The sequence below is a fragment of the Protopterus annectens genome, chromosome 2.part1, assembly GCF_019279795.1.
Source record: "Protopterus annectens isolate FY-2018-M chromosome 2.part1, PAN1.0, whole genome shotgun sequence".
In the NCBI taxonomy this organism is placed as follows: domain Eukaryota; kingdom Metazoa; phylum Chordata; order Ceratodontiformes; family Protopteridae; genus Protopterus; species Protopterus annectens.
In genome coordinates this window covers 1,578,776,264-1,578,790,900 of record NC_056729.1, presented here as the reverse complement: position 1 = coordinate 1,578,790,900, position 14,637 = coordinate 1,578,776,264, and the positions used below count along the sequence as shown (strand labels likewise).

The following is a 14,637-nucleotide window of genomic DNA, read 5'->3' as shown; positions in this document are numbered from 1 at the left end:
TGTTCCTTTGCAAACTGATTTTCTGGTCTTTCTTTCCAATCTTTTCTAATGTCATCTGACTGATTTTTATAGTAACTGTGTAATATTTTATATGCCCTACTAATTTATCCCTTTTTAACTGCAGCTTGTATTCTACTTTTGTCAACTAACTCATTCAGAGCAGGTATTCACTGAGGAATTCCCTGTCCTTCTCTGTTCGCCTATACTCTGATATCAACTCCTGGTAGGGAATGCAGTATCTAACATTAAATCTAAACTTTTTCTTGGCCTCATCCCACTCTGTTACCTTTCCATTTCTAGTTATTTTCTCCTAATACCTTGGTTCTTTTGCCAGCTTTCTCCAGTAGATTCCAGTCCCTCTTGCCTCTTTTTGTACCCCTACTTGCAGTCATCCATATTGGCAAAATCTCCCTTCTCCATTCCCATTTTGGCTTAGCTCTTAGACTACTTTATTCAAATTTATGAATATAATATTGTGCATGATTATTATTTTCCTTAAGAATCTGCATCAATATCCCATTCTTCTTGTTTCTTGAACCCGCCCCCCCACTTTATCAACATCCCTTTCCACTTTGAATTATAACTTCCTAATTGTGTTAAGTATATGACCCTTATGTGGGTGTGCCTTCTTTGAGGGGTTGGGCGCCGGGCTGGCAACTCAACACCGTAATAATGCACTGCCAATCATTAGCGGACTGGAGGTCCGCTGTGGCGACCCCTAACTGAGAAAAGCCGAAAGACAGTTTATATGACCCTTAACTGTGCAGCTCTAAAATATCACTTCAAATTAGGTAATCCTAAACCACCTTAATCTGTTGGGAAACTCTACTTATCTCACTTAACTCTCTTCCCTTTCGAGATAAAGGTACTTTTCTGTTATTGGGGCAAGAGCTTTGATGCATTGATCTTCTCAGCCTATGTTATTAATCTTCCATATGTAAGTATGAACTCAGCTTGATTACAATGGTGAAAAACAACACTTTCTGTAGCTCAAATTTTATTGACACGGTTACCAGAAAAGGGCCTCCCTCTTGTGTTCTCTCTGTTGACAGTCGACTCATTTGTTCTTGGTGGACTAGAGCCTGCTTTAGCTGTTTTATTAGTTCTCGCACTCTCAAAATAGCATTAGATAGCCTGAAAGTCCGATTTGTATGTATTTCAGTGAGGCAAACCACTACTGAATGCCCTCTCTCCCTTGGATTCTGTTTTGATCATGTTGAACGCTTAACATGTTCACCTAAGAATAGCCACCATGACAAAAGTTGCTTAGTGCAAATGCTTCCACTTATACAGGCACATTAATCCTTTGATATTATTGTTTCAAGGCTGCCAGCATTCTGTGATCTGTTAAAAACTAAACATCTGCCTTTCAGCTGTGCTTTCAAATGTCTAAGTGGGTAAGTATTCAAACTTAAAGCAGTATGTTAGTTTCCAAACTTCACACGTGTAATAAACTATAACACTTAGTCCGCATGGTGCAGTGCTGAACATAAGTAAAGGTTCAGACTACGACAACGCATTATAAAAGAATCCGGAAAACAGAATTTAAAGGCACAAATAACTCCTGACTTATGGCGTTCCATCTAGTTAATGTCTCCTCTAAACATATAACTGTTGTCAGGTTTTTACAGAGTGCTACTTAGTGCAGATATAAATTCTCGGTAACAGCTGTGCGATCATTGCTTGCGTGGGGTAGCTTGTTACAGCTGTTGGCCCGAAAAAGGAAAAGTACCTAGATAAATTCCTTCAACTATTTATTAATTTTTGTCCACAACTTCTCTTCTGGTTGATAATAATATGCCTGATCTGTATATATAAAACTTAGAGGATGAAAACCATTTTCACTACTTGCATCATATTATCCATGTCCATAAGCAAGAGCTTCCAGTTTCTCAGTTTTTGTATTATATTCTCAGTCTTTTCCCACAAATCCTTAGCTGCCATAATGGAAGCCTTTTTAATCCATATTCCTAAATACTTCATCTTATTGTGTCTTCATAAATATAGGTATTGATGAACAATTTGTGTGTGCTTACATAATTTACAGATATACCCTTTGGCCCGATGTTGCCTTTTCCATCCAGTTTCAACCTGTACATTATCAGATCCAACTCAGGTCTGAGACTGGCCATTTCCAAAAGACTTCAGATCCCAAATTCCTCCTCCTCATCCCATGATGTGTAGCTGTGACAGGCTAACCTCAGATCTCATCAAAAAGAAAATCACCTACCAATATATTTTATTATTTTTTTTTAATCAAAGTTTTATCTTCATTAAAGTTTTTTATAAAAGCTGTGTTGGTCAGACAGTCCTTTCTCTTTTTGATTTGGTTCGCTGTTGGTTCGTTTCCAACCTGCACTCACCACGTTTTTCTCCCTTATAACCTCAGATCTCATTTGCCACATTTCAGTATAGCAGCTTGATCTCAAGCTCTGTTTGGAGTTGTATCTTTTTTGTGATTTAGAGCATAGTTCTACCCTTTTTTTAGTATAGGATAGTTTGCTACTTAGTGTGTTTTTGTAGTTTTTCTAGTGGTTAGACAGTGTAATTTTTGGGTTAGGTAGGAGTGTTTTGTCTTATTGTTAGCGGGTTTTTCCCGCCTTGGTTTTGTGTGGAGTTTTCTTTGTAGTAGTTGTGACTGCCTCGTTATTTGTAGTTAGGTGTTTTATTCCTGTGATTAGGTATGGATAAAGGTTTTAAAAAATGTGTGCTATTTGGCCACAAACTTCCCCTCTCAAAACTCACATGATTTGTGCATCTACTGTCTCACTGTTGTGCACCTGGAGACCCAGTATGATATTTGTGATAGTTTTGGGTCCAGAGCTGTTAATGAAAGGAAGGCCAAGCTGGTCCTTAAAGGTCTTTTGCCAGCTAGAGATGCTTCTTCCTCTTTTTCTGCAGTCAACACACATGGGGAGGGTAATCAGGGTCTGAAGGAGGAGGCAACTAAGGTCCCCAAATCCTCTAAGGGGAATTTTAAATGCATGGCTCTCCTTATCTCTAACCAGCAAGCTCTGAAGGTCCAAGGATCTTCAGTCTGTCCTACTGTCTGGTAGCCATCTTCTGATCCAACACCTCAGACCTGTTCTTCCACTGTGCCAACAGAAACAGATGCTTGGTGCCAGAGCCCTGGGCTCAAGCTCAATGCCAAGAAATGTATAGTTATCCACTTTGGGAAAAAACATGTACCCGTGAATTACCACATAGGTGGCAGTACACTAAACACTGAAAGTGTGATAAGGGACTTAGGGACACAGGTGGACAGTGGTCTTACCTTCAGTAACCACATCGCCACAACAGTCAGGAAATCCTTCTATGTGGCACACTTCATCACTAAGGGCTTTTCATCCAGAAAAAAGGAGGTCATTGTCCCACTATACTCATCCCTCATTAGACCCATTATAGAATACAATGCCCCATTTGGTATGTACCTCTCAAGACATCTGCAACAACTGGAAAGACCACAGAAATACCTCACTAAAAGAATCACAGGCCTAAAGCAGGTGCCCTATGCTGACCGCCTTAAAAAACTCCAGCTATACTCTGTTGCATACTCTGAGGCAATCTCTGCTTAACATACAAGGCCATGTCAAACCCAGAGCTGTTGGACATGTTACACTTAAAGAAATCCCAATCCCTCAGAACCTCACGCTCCAGGGATCTAAACCTTGTCATCACAATAAACAAAACATGCTGGAGGGATAGGTTCCTGACCCAGGGACTCCCCAGACTCTGGAATAGATTGCCCATACATGTCAAGCAGAGCGCCTCTTTGGCCCTCTTCAAAAGGAACCTTGATGACTGGAGACTGGATAGGAGAAATGTAATTCACCCCAGGGATCACGTCAGTCGCCCTGCTAGACAGGGGTCCAGGGAATTAAATAGTGTGGGAAGAAATAGCCAGGGAATTGTTATGGCTAGGCTTGTATAGGCCTTAGGGCCGATAGCCTAGTACCAGCCTATGAACCTATGGGGATGGCTCTTTCCCCAGTGCTTAGCACCCCTAGCCCTTTTTGTTGAGGGTGGCAACCATGGGCATGGTTCATTTACCTTTCTCCCCCTTTACTGCACAAGAGTTCTCTCCAGAGTCCTCTCCACAGATCTGTGTTTCCCTGGTTTGGGCCCAGTTCTTGAAGCCTTCTGCTAGCAGGCAGGCTCCCAAGCCCACTTCAGTAGATTCTTCATCTCAGTTGGTCTGATTGGTCAGGAGTTTGAGACCTGCTGAGTTGGAATAGCTGATGAGGGCCTTCCTGCAAGCCCAGATTTAACTAAGTCTGATCCCTATGAATTTGTTTCCTCCATTGGGCCCAACAGCTCTATGGTTCTCAGAGCCGGTTGCCTTACCACCCATGAGATTGGATCTGACAGCTTGGTCAATTTTGGCTCCCAGCCCTGCCTTGGCCTTCTCAACTCCAGCTGTCTCAGAGCCAAGTAGACCTCGGAGCCAACCCTTTGGGACAGAGTTTGCCAGGTTGGGTTTGATGTTTTATGGTTTTGGAGTCATCTCTCATTCTTGGTGCTTTGGCTCTTGACAGCTCAGCTCTAGTCTCAGTGTTGGGACAGGTTGGAGTGGCTCTGGAGTCTAGCATGTCCTTGGAGTCTTCAGAACCCAGGGGTGCTGGGTCTGGGCAGCCAGCTTCAGCTGCTGCCTTTGATATCATAGAGAGGACGTTTCCCTGCTCAGAGACAGAGTGGTCGGTGCCATCCGGCATCTCTCCACACCTTGTTATCTATGCTTGTAGACTCATATCAGCCTGATACAAGACAGTCACTCCAATTAGTTTCCAGGCCACCCTGCTTCCCCTACAGATTCCTCATACAGAAAAGTCATAGCAAGAGGTGGTGCAAGAGGAAGCACCTGGATTCCCTATAGGAATCCCTTACCAAGGTTATGGACCTCAAAGAGGGAGAGGGGTCCCAAAAATTCTCCCTGCAATGATGCCTCCTTTGACAACCTTATGGAGCTGATTCATCACAGCAGTTGGACAGAAGAAGCCCCATTTCCACATGAGTCGGTGTTTCTGGAAGCTTTTGGGGTGGTATATCATGTATGAAGTGTCAAGAGTGAGTAAGACACAAGAGACTCCAGTCTCAAAAGACTCTGAAGATTCAGTCATCAACCTTGCAGTCAATTGGTAATGTATCCATGTGTCTGCTTAATAATGGAGTCAATTGCCATGCTTGGGTGAGACTCTATAACTTTGCAGATTACTTCAAGGTATACTTTATTAGTGCCCCCTATAATGGCTCTTTGTTCTTTGCACCTAAAGTTAGAGACACTTTACCAGAAGCAAGCAGAATGAAAGATGCTATGTCATCAGAGTGTATTTTGCTACCCAAACAGATCTTCTTCATGAATCAGAAGAGGGGATGTCTGTTCTTTAGAAAAGCATACCAGCCTTTTCAGGATACTCTTGGGGTAGATCCCCCCCCCACTGTGGGGGGGTTGACCAGAATGGGCACCACTTGCACAGCAGAGGTGATCCACAGAATTAGGGCCTCTGCAGAGCTTCTCACAGGAGGACCTTCCAGCACTCCTGAAGGGTTGCCTGACTATCGAGCTCTGGAGGCTGTCGGGTGGCATTTAGCTCTACACATGAAAACTTGGAGGGGCATCACCTAAGATGGATGGTTACTAAGAGTTATATCCAGGGGGTACACAATTCTATTTTTATTGCCACCAAAAGAGAGCATCAGACACCTTCCAGATGTGCCTCCCCTCCACAGAAGGGAGGCTGCTATCAAAATCCAAAAGCTGTTAGAAAATATTCATTCAGGAGGTCCCACCAGACTACTGTGGATCCATGGTCAATTCCAGATTCTTTTAGATTATTTTTAATTCCAAAGAAAAACAAGGACCTTAGGCCAATCTTGGATTTGAGCAAATTAAATTGCTTTGTGAAACAGACCAAATTCAGGATGGTCATGGTGCATTCCATTCTGTCTCTCTTGAGGAAGAGCAAATGGATTTGTGTGATCAGTCTCAAGGATGCCTTCCGTCAAATAAAGATAACAAGGTGCTCCAGGATTTTTCTGCACTTCTATCTAGGAGCCAGTCATTACCATTTCAGAGTTCTGCATTTTGGTCTCACCACTGCCCCTGAGTGTTCAACAAATGCTTGGCAGTCATGGCAACCTGGCTGAGACTGCAGAGGTTCCAGGTCTTCCCATATCTGGATGATTGGCTTATCAACAACTTCCCAAGGACATTGCTAGTCAAGGCCAGCGACTTCTTACTCCAATTGTGCCTTTTCTTTGGGAATCACTGTAAGCCATCAAAAGTCAAATCTTCAACCAGTATAGATGTTGGATTCATAGGCTGCCAGTTGAACACAGTCCCTCAGAGTGCAGGACTCCCAGCTCTCAGAATATCTACCCTTCATTCTCAGGCCACCTTCTTCCTATCTTACAGAAAACCTCTGGTATCTATGTTTCTCAGACTTTTATGTCACATGGCCACAGCAATCTGCTTCATTCCCCTGGCAAGGTACCCCATGAGGATACTGTAATGGACTTTAGTGATGCAATGGTCCTATTTGACTTATCCTATACATTTTACCATTATATTGACACAAATCTGCCAAAATCAAATGAAGTGGTGGTTGAAGTCTCTCCTGGTGTTATCCAGGAGACCTTTTGTTCGTACTCCACTGCAGGATACAGTCATGACAGATACCTCCTTTTTTGGGTGGGGGAACATTTCAATGGGAAGAGAATCCAAGGGACTTGGTTGACAACCAAGGCCAAACTTTACATCACTGTTTTGGAAATGACAACAGTCCTCCTCATGTTGCAGGCCTTTCAGGGTTTTCTCACCAAGAGTGTGATCTCAGTACAGATGGACAATATCCCTGTCATCTGGTATCTGAACAAACAGGGAGGATGCCAATCATATCCTCATTGCCGGGAAACCATGAAGGTTTAGCAATGGACAATTTTGTCTCTACAATTTCTTGTAGCAACTGCATCCCAGGAAGTCCAGCATTTTAGCAGACATTCTGAGTAGGAACATTCTTTTTTCCCATGAGTGGTCCCTAAATACAATTACTGCTCTCATTTTTCAGCACTAGGGCACTTTGTATTGCAGTCTGCTTGCTTTCCCAGCCAACACCAAGTGCAGCAGTTATTATGTCTTAGTTTCGCCTTAGGAACAGTCAACCAGCAACACTCTTCTGTATGCTTGGCCCTTGGGTCTCCTGTATGTTTATCCTCCAGCTCTATTAATAATAAAGTTCCTCCAGAAGGCTGCCCATTGAAGAGTAACTATAATCATCACTGCTACTTTCTGGCACTTATAGGTGTTGTTCCTCTTTCTTTGGCTTCTGCTAAGTACCCTCCCTGGGTCCTGGATTCCATTCTGACTGTCATTTCTCATCCTACAGGCTCAGACCCACCCAACCTTTGGAATTTTCAAGTTAACAGCATGGTTCCTCTATGGCCAGAAATCTCAAGCTTTCAGAAAGAGTGGTTCATATTTTGTCTTGTTTTCAGAAGCTGTCTACTTGCAAAGTCTATGCTAGCAAGTGGGGATGCTTAACCTTTTGGGATTATTCTAAGGGTCCTGACCCCATTTCAGCACTATTGGAGGCTATCCTTGATTTTTTTGCTGACTTATTCCATTCAGGATCTAGTTATTCCACTATTAAGGTACAATTAGCAGTGATTTCAAAATTTCCCACTGGTAGAGATAATACACCAGTAGTGGCTTTAAATGTTTCAAAGGCTTTTCTCAAAGGAAATTTTATTGTGGCCTCCTGTCCAGGACCCTGCTCCTTTGTTTGATTTGCTATTTATACTTCAAGTGCTTGCTGGATCTCCTTTTGAGCCACCAGCAATGGTTCCCTTGAAGTTGTTGTCTTGAAAGGTTCTTTTCAAGGTGGCTGTTATTTTGGCCAAGAGTGTGTCAAAACTGCTGACTTTATTCTTGGTACGCCCTTATCTGGTCTTTAATAAAGACAGGGTGTGTTTAAGAATGGATCTTACTCTTTTGCCTAAGGTGGCTGCAGAGAACAATTTAAATCAGGCCATCCACTTACCAGTATTTTTCCTTGAATTGTCAAATAAAGGGGAATATTTGCTTCATTGCCTCAATGTTCATAGGCAACTGAGATTTTATTTGGATAGGACCAAGTCCTTAAGAAAATCTAATCAGTTGTTTGTCCCTTTTTTTTAAACCCAGTTAGGAAAGCCAGTATGTAAGACTACTCTAAGTGGATTTCTGATTGCATTTCATTTGTATACATTTTGAAAAGGAAGGCTTTGCCTTGCAAACTGAAGGATCATTCTACTAGAGCTATGGCCTCTATGGTTTTCCTCTTGAGAGCAGCTATGGGTGATGTTTGTGCTGCTTTACTTGGGTAGATCATTATATCTTTGTGTCCCACTATACAATGGCTATTCAGTTGAGGTCTAGAGCCTCTTTTGGTTCCATTGTGCTGCAAAATGTTCTCTGTTATGGCCTCGGCTAGGGACTTTATCCCAGAGGTTGAATCCAGACAGAAAAGACAACATTGGATATGAAAGTTATGTACTTACCATAACAATTGATCTGTGTTGTCTCTTTCCATCTAGTTCACCATCCCACCCAGCTGGTTCCTCCTGTATTATTTTTTCTCAATCCTTTCATCGACCAAGTCATGGAGGCTGTTGTTCTCCTTCTTTTGTTTGAGGGTCCTTGGTGTCACATTTTTGGATTCAGCAGTGTTACTGGTTTGGACAGGGTCAAACTTGATCTGAGGTTAGTCTGTCAGATCAAGGAGACAGAGCTCGGTGGGTGTAGTCTTTTGGAAATGGCTGATCTCAGATCTGAGTCACATTTGATAACCTGCAGGTTGAAAAGGAGGGAAAAAGACAACAAGGATCTATCATTATGGCTATTTGATAACTTTCATTTTATTTTCATTAATTTTTATATTCAGAAAAGACCTGAAACTGTCTCATAATGTTTCACAAAACTGAGATGCCCTTTTCTGGATTTATCAGGTATAACATATCATCTGCAAATAAAGCCAACTTTCCTTGATTAACATGACAATTATATCATTGGATTTCTGAGTGTCTTATTTTCTTTGCCAGTGGCTCTAAATGTAAAGCAAATATCAAAAAGCTACTAAATTTGCAGATGAATGAAGGAATCTTTGTAAATTTCACTCGGACCAGAATGTACAGAATTCCCATGCCAACTGTCTTCATGTGCAGACTTTTTATCTCCCACTAAGAGCATTTGCCAATGGGGAAAGATAAGCTAAAATCTTTGCAGATGCAAGAAACTTAGCATTTTCATCGTTTTCACCATTTTGTCTTATTTTTCATGCCTATTTGCATACAAAACCCAACTTGTTTATAGCTTAAACCAATGACATGAATTTAAATATCCAACAAGGGAAATTATCATCTTAATTTTACATATAATACAGTTAGCACACCTCTGCACCCAGCTCCACCCATGTAGGCCAAGATCATAGCACATTAATTAAAACTTGCTTCTGTCCAGCCCCATCATCTTGTAATACTGGAAAGCCTATATTTCTTACAACTAATTTACATTAATATCCTCAACACATACAAAAGCCTCTGAAAAAACTCCCCTCAAATTTTAAAGTACCCCTGATTACATATTATACAGAACTGCTTTACAATATAACATGCAGTTGTTGTTGTGTCTTTCGGCTTTTCCTGGTTAGGGGTCGCCACAGCGGAACTCCAGTCCGCTAATGATTAGCAGTAGATTTTTACATGCCGAGTTGCCAGCTCTGATGCACAACCTTCAACGAAGGTACGCCCATTCATGCATGTCTCCACACAGAAGACACTTTAGCAGAGAATTGAACAGGACGTCTTACTGTGAGACGACATTAATATCATGAAATGTTTTATACAAATACTGATAAGAAGAAAAAATGTTTTACTTACAGTTACTTTTTACCTTTAGTGTCTTTCTAAACATTAATGACATAAAGTGGGCTATATGCTTTACAGTCCAATTACAAGTTTAACAAAATTAACATGATTCCAGTCTTTCACAGCCACTTTTTTCCTTGCAAAGTCATATTTTAAAATGTGATTGATATTTTATAATCTCAAATTTATTCTCTAATTTCATTGTTGCTGGTCGTCTTCCTGATCATCTCCATCTGCCAACACCAGACTCTGGTTCAAATCCAAGGTACTCCTGATTCTTCTGGACAACTCCTGTGCTTTTTCTGTCTCTTAAGCCCTTTCCTTTGGAACACTGGAAATGGTTTCACTGGCAAAGTCTCTCCATGAACTTTATTGTCAGAAGAATGAGAAGCAGAGTCCCCTTCTGTCCATGGCTCGTTTTTATCAGATAAACTTTTTTACTTCTGCCTTAGCCTGTTTTGCATCCAAAATTACTTCTCCTCCAGGAAAAAGTATTCTAAAGACAGCTGAATATAGCAACTCGAATCTCAGTCCTGCCTCTCAACATTCCCTGATTGCTGGGATCAAGGGCACCCACAAGCAGGTGCAAGGGGGTGCACTTGCACCCCCCTGGAATCGACTGGCTGGTAGTGGTAGATTAATTTTCTTTTAATTTAAAAAAAAAAATTTTTTTTTTTTTTTTTTAGGGAGTTCTTCTTTAAGAACGCCCTTAGTCACACAGATGCTTTTGCATCTGAGCCACTTGATGTTTTACGTCTTCATCTTTCACGCCCACGTGAAGTTTGAATTACAAAAGAAGACGTTTGGAGTGGATTTCACAGACAAATGTACAAATGACAGGTAGGTGTGTGGCAACATAATATGTACTTTTCAGTAGTATACTGTATGTTTACAGAGATTCTTTGCTCAACATGCAACTTAGATGGTTTTTAGTTGCGTTACTTACAGTATGCCGGCAGAATAGTATGCGGAAGCAGACCCACTTGTCATTTTGTTGGCACAGTAACTTAGAAATATACTATTAAATTGTTATTGATGGCAGAAATCATATTTTGTAAAAAAAAGGTAGCAGGACACACTAATTTCTTTGTCTTTGCAGGTGGACATGGTAACACACAGCAGCAGCTTTACAATAAGAAACCAATTCACTTAAAATTAACACTACAAGCAGAAATGCAGGAGCTCAAAAGATTTTAGTTTGGTATATTTTAGTCCAATCTTTGCCTGCTAAAAAAGGGTATTATTTAATGCACACTGGAAAATATTTAGTTTTTGTGTAGTTTATTTGCAATGAGTTAACACCTTATGAAAACTAACATGGCTCTACTTCATAGTCATTCAAAAATGTTTTAAAGTTCTTGTTCCCCCTCCCCAACTTGAATCAAGCTGAGTTTTCTAGTTCTTCTCCAAACATAGATACATCCTCGTAAGTGCCATAAATGCAGTTCTGCTAATTCTCCAAGTATATCTACAGATATTTCCCTATCAGATTGTTTCCAATAAATTTCTGTCTGATATCCTCCACTAGTTCCTGATTTTTGCATGACAATAGAAGGAAGCTCTGTGGCTACCATCTCTCACAATGAGTCTCTTTATCTTTTACATTAGCTACTGTCTCTTCAGTAGACCTCCCTACAGTAACTTTTTTCTACATAGCCCTTCCTTTTTATAGGAATAGTGTGTGTGGTGGTCTCATTCAGGATAAATGCATGGGTTCTTCCTCATCCACACCACCCCATACCAGTCACTAGGGGCCACAGTATGATGCACACACACATACAGACACACATTTGTTTGTCTATGCACTCACTTTAGTCTCTGTATTTGTGTGTCTATGCACTCACTATAGTCTATGTATTTGTGTATGTATACTGAAAATTATAAAAACGTGGCAGTATGCTGTTATGCTTGCCCATTTCCAGTGCCAAGATTTGTACTTTACATAACAGAGGATATGTTAGGAATGGCAACAGCATGTGCTGGAAGTCTCTGTCAGAGCCAGTGCTCGCAATTTGTGCTTCACAACTGTCTACACCATTGGAGAAGGTGCAGGCAGTGTTTACCACTACCTGATAGAACAATAGATAGTGGACAGATAGTGGGCCATTTGGGAGTGAAAAGGGATATTGAAAGGAAACTAATCAACATGTGGAATCCAGGAGAGTGTAAGGTAGGTTTATTTCTGTGGACACAAAAATATGTGTAATATTAAAATTATTAGCTATAGGGACCTTTTAGTGCCCTGTAAGGATCATATTAGAGCTGTCTCATGCTTTATCAATCTGGTAGCAAGCCACATGTAATATGATTGTTGTATATTATGTGCTGCAGAGAATTCTGGGTTTGAATTAGATGGTTGATAACCCTAATATGCAACCCTTTAACAAGATTTGGAACTCCTTAAAATGGGAACTGTTATCTCCTTATTTTGAAGTGATAATCTAGAATGAGTTGTATTGTGTCTATGTTGAATACTTTATCCTTGTGTACGTTATCTGTTCTTTTTCCTTCTGCATTCATACTTGTGTTTTCCGTTGCTGCAGATGTATTATTTAATCTAACTGTGTTCTCAGACATTCACCATAAGCCATAAACCGATGAGAATTAAACCATTATAGAGGTAATTTTATCACTAATTTGATGGTTATGTCTATTACTTTAACAAACGATAACATAGTTCCTTCATTTTATTTCTTTTGAAAAATTTGCAGTCCATTTTTTATGTTTCCTGTACTGGAAGAAATTGGGTTCATCTGCTCTATTTCTGAACAGCATTGCACAATATGTAATGCAGTCCTTTTTTTTACTACATACTTCAGCATTCTGAGATAATCTGGAATTGTTGAGCAAATACAGGTGACCAGTTTTGCTATTTGCCCTAATAACTAACTCTATAGTAATGGAGCACATCTTAATTGGGTGTGCTTTGACTGTTAACTACCGCAGACAGCACTCTCATTCATTGACTTTAGTGACAGCATTTTAATAAAAGAAGTCTCAGTATTTCAATAGATTTGCTGGTGTGCATTATGCTGTTGCTAAGTTCCTAGGTCACCTGAGATGTGTTCCTGTATGTCTTCTCAGTTGCTCTAATGACATTGTTACAGTTCCCTTGTTCTACCTTCTTCAGAAACTGAATGTGGTGTTGGCAAACAGTCTTTTATTCCTTATAACAACCTGTGCATTAGGTTGTTTAATCTGCAGAGAAATTGATTTAAACCAGTGTTTGCTAATTTATTTTTCAAATTGTGACTTTTGGCACCCATCTACCTCCTTTGTCTAAGTAGTAAAGTATTGTAAATTGCCTATGTCCAGGAATTTAAAATCATTTGCTATTATTTCTGTGCAGTGCTGCAAATTGTTTCTGAGATTTCTGACATAGTTAAAGAAGGCTTTCTGGTTACCCTTCACCTAGTTCTAGTTGGTTATTTTTTACCTCGTATCTGGCTTTGATAGATTTGATCAGGGTAACAAGCTCCCTATTAAGTTTAGCAAGAGTGTCCTTAGCATCTTGAGAGTTAAATTTATTTTTGCAGGCAATATGTTTTCTTTTATTACAGAGCCTGTTTATATTTGGGTTTGACTAAATGGAATTATTCTTAAATGTGGCTTTCTATGTACTTCAGAGGGGGATAGATATGTCTATGCAGCTATTTACATGTGCATAGGATTTGACAGTAAAGGATTCCACATAGTTCAGGCCATCACTTAGTTTTAGTAGATTAACCTTAGCATAATCTCTGAAAACAGAGGTACTGGAATATGCTTTTGGCTTCAGTCTTCTAATGAATGTGACTGATTTGTGGTCCAGTTTAACTAGGGAGGAAGTGGAAGTTGGTGGACACCAAAGTTGTCCCATATTGTTAAGGACCAAGTCCAAGATTTTATCACTCCTGTTTGGGTAGAGACTAACTGATCCAGATATCCTGTACTGATGAAATCCAGAACTGTCAGGGAGTGCATACTCAAGGATATACAAGTTTCCCATTTAATGGAAGAGTAGCTGATTGAAGTCTCCTAGAATAATGGTGTTGGCTTAATGCATAGGGATGCCATGTTAGGTAGGAGATATGGACTGATGGGGTACATATAGTTAGCTATGACAGAGTAAGGGGTTTTGTTAATGCCAATTTGGATGTAGAGGAGTTCCACTTCATTGTCTCACTTAGCAAGTCTGGAGATGAATTGTTCTTTAAGACTATGTAGACAACATCACCCTTTCATCTAAGGTGGTAGGCCTGAACTTGTGGCAGGTATTGAAATTCTGCATTAAAGGAGTGCTGTCATCGATCTTGAACTAGGTCTCTGTGATCATGCATATATAGAGGTTTTCCAGGGGAAGGAGTGCTTGTAAGGAGTGGACTTTTTAGCTTAGGCTCTGAAAAGGAAATTGGTTATTTTCTAATTCATGTAGCTATAAAATTCAGTATAAAAACTGTAAATGTTTCTGAATGCAAACACACTAGTTATTAAAACAGAATTATGGTAGGGAATACTTCAGTACAGTGAGATTTAATTATATACATAACCATGAGTTCCTTTATACCTTTCTGTCAAAAAACAAAACAAAACACCAAGTTCACATAGAGTTTAAAGTTGTAACTTTGAAAAAATCTATTTATGTACATTGCCAAGGCTGGAATGAGTAAACATTGTAAAAATATGTGGAAAGGAGGACAGTTTGACAAAGTCTCTAAGGGAAGTATCATACCCCTCAGCTGTACAGGGTTTTACAGA

The 14,637-nt window shown here is 40.2% G+C and overlaps 1 protein-coding gene across 3 annotated transcripts in view; it reads right to left on the bottom strand.

Annotated features, from left to right (window-relative positions):
* Positions 1-14,637, bottom strand: part of LOC122794543 (claudin-16-like) — a 536,954-nt gene that overhangs the window by 105,224 nt on the left and 417,093 nt on the right. The window contains exon 5 of one of the 3 annotated variants that reach the window (XM_044063025.1): positions 8,567-8,824. The exons of the other annotated variants lie outside the window; for them this stretch is intronic. Coding sequence (XP_043918960.1) covers positions 8,747-8,824 — 78 coding nt within the window. The 3' untranslated portion in view covers positions 8,567-8,746. Of the gene's footprint in view, positions 1-8,566; positions 8,825-14,637 lie in introns of those variants that run through there. 3 annotated transcript variants of the gene reach the window in all.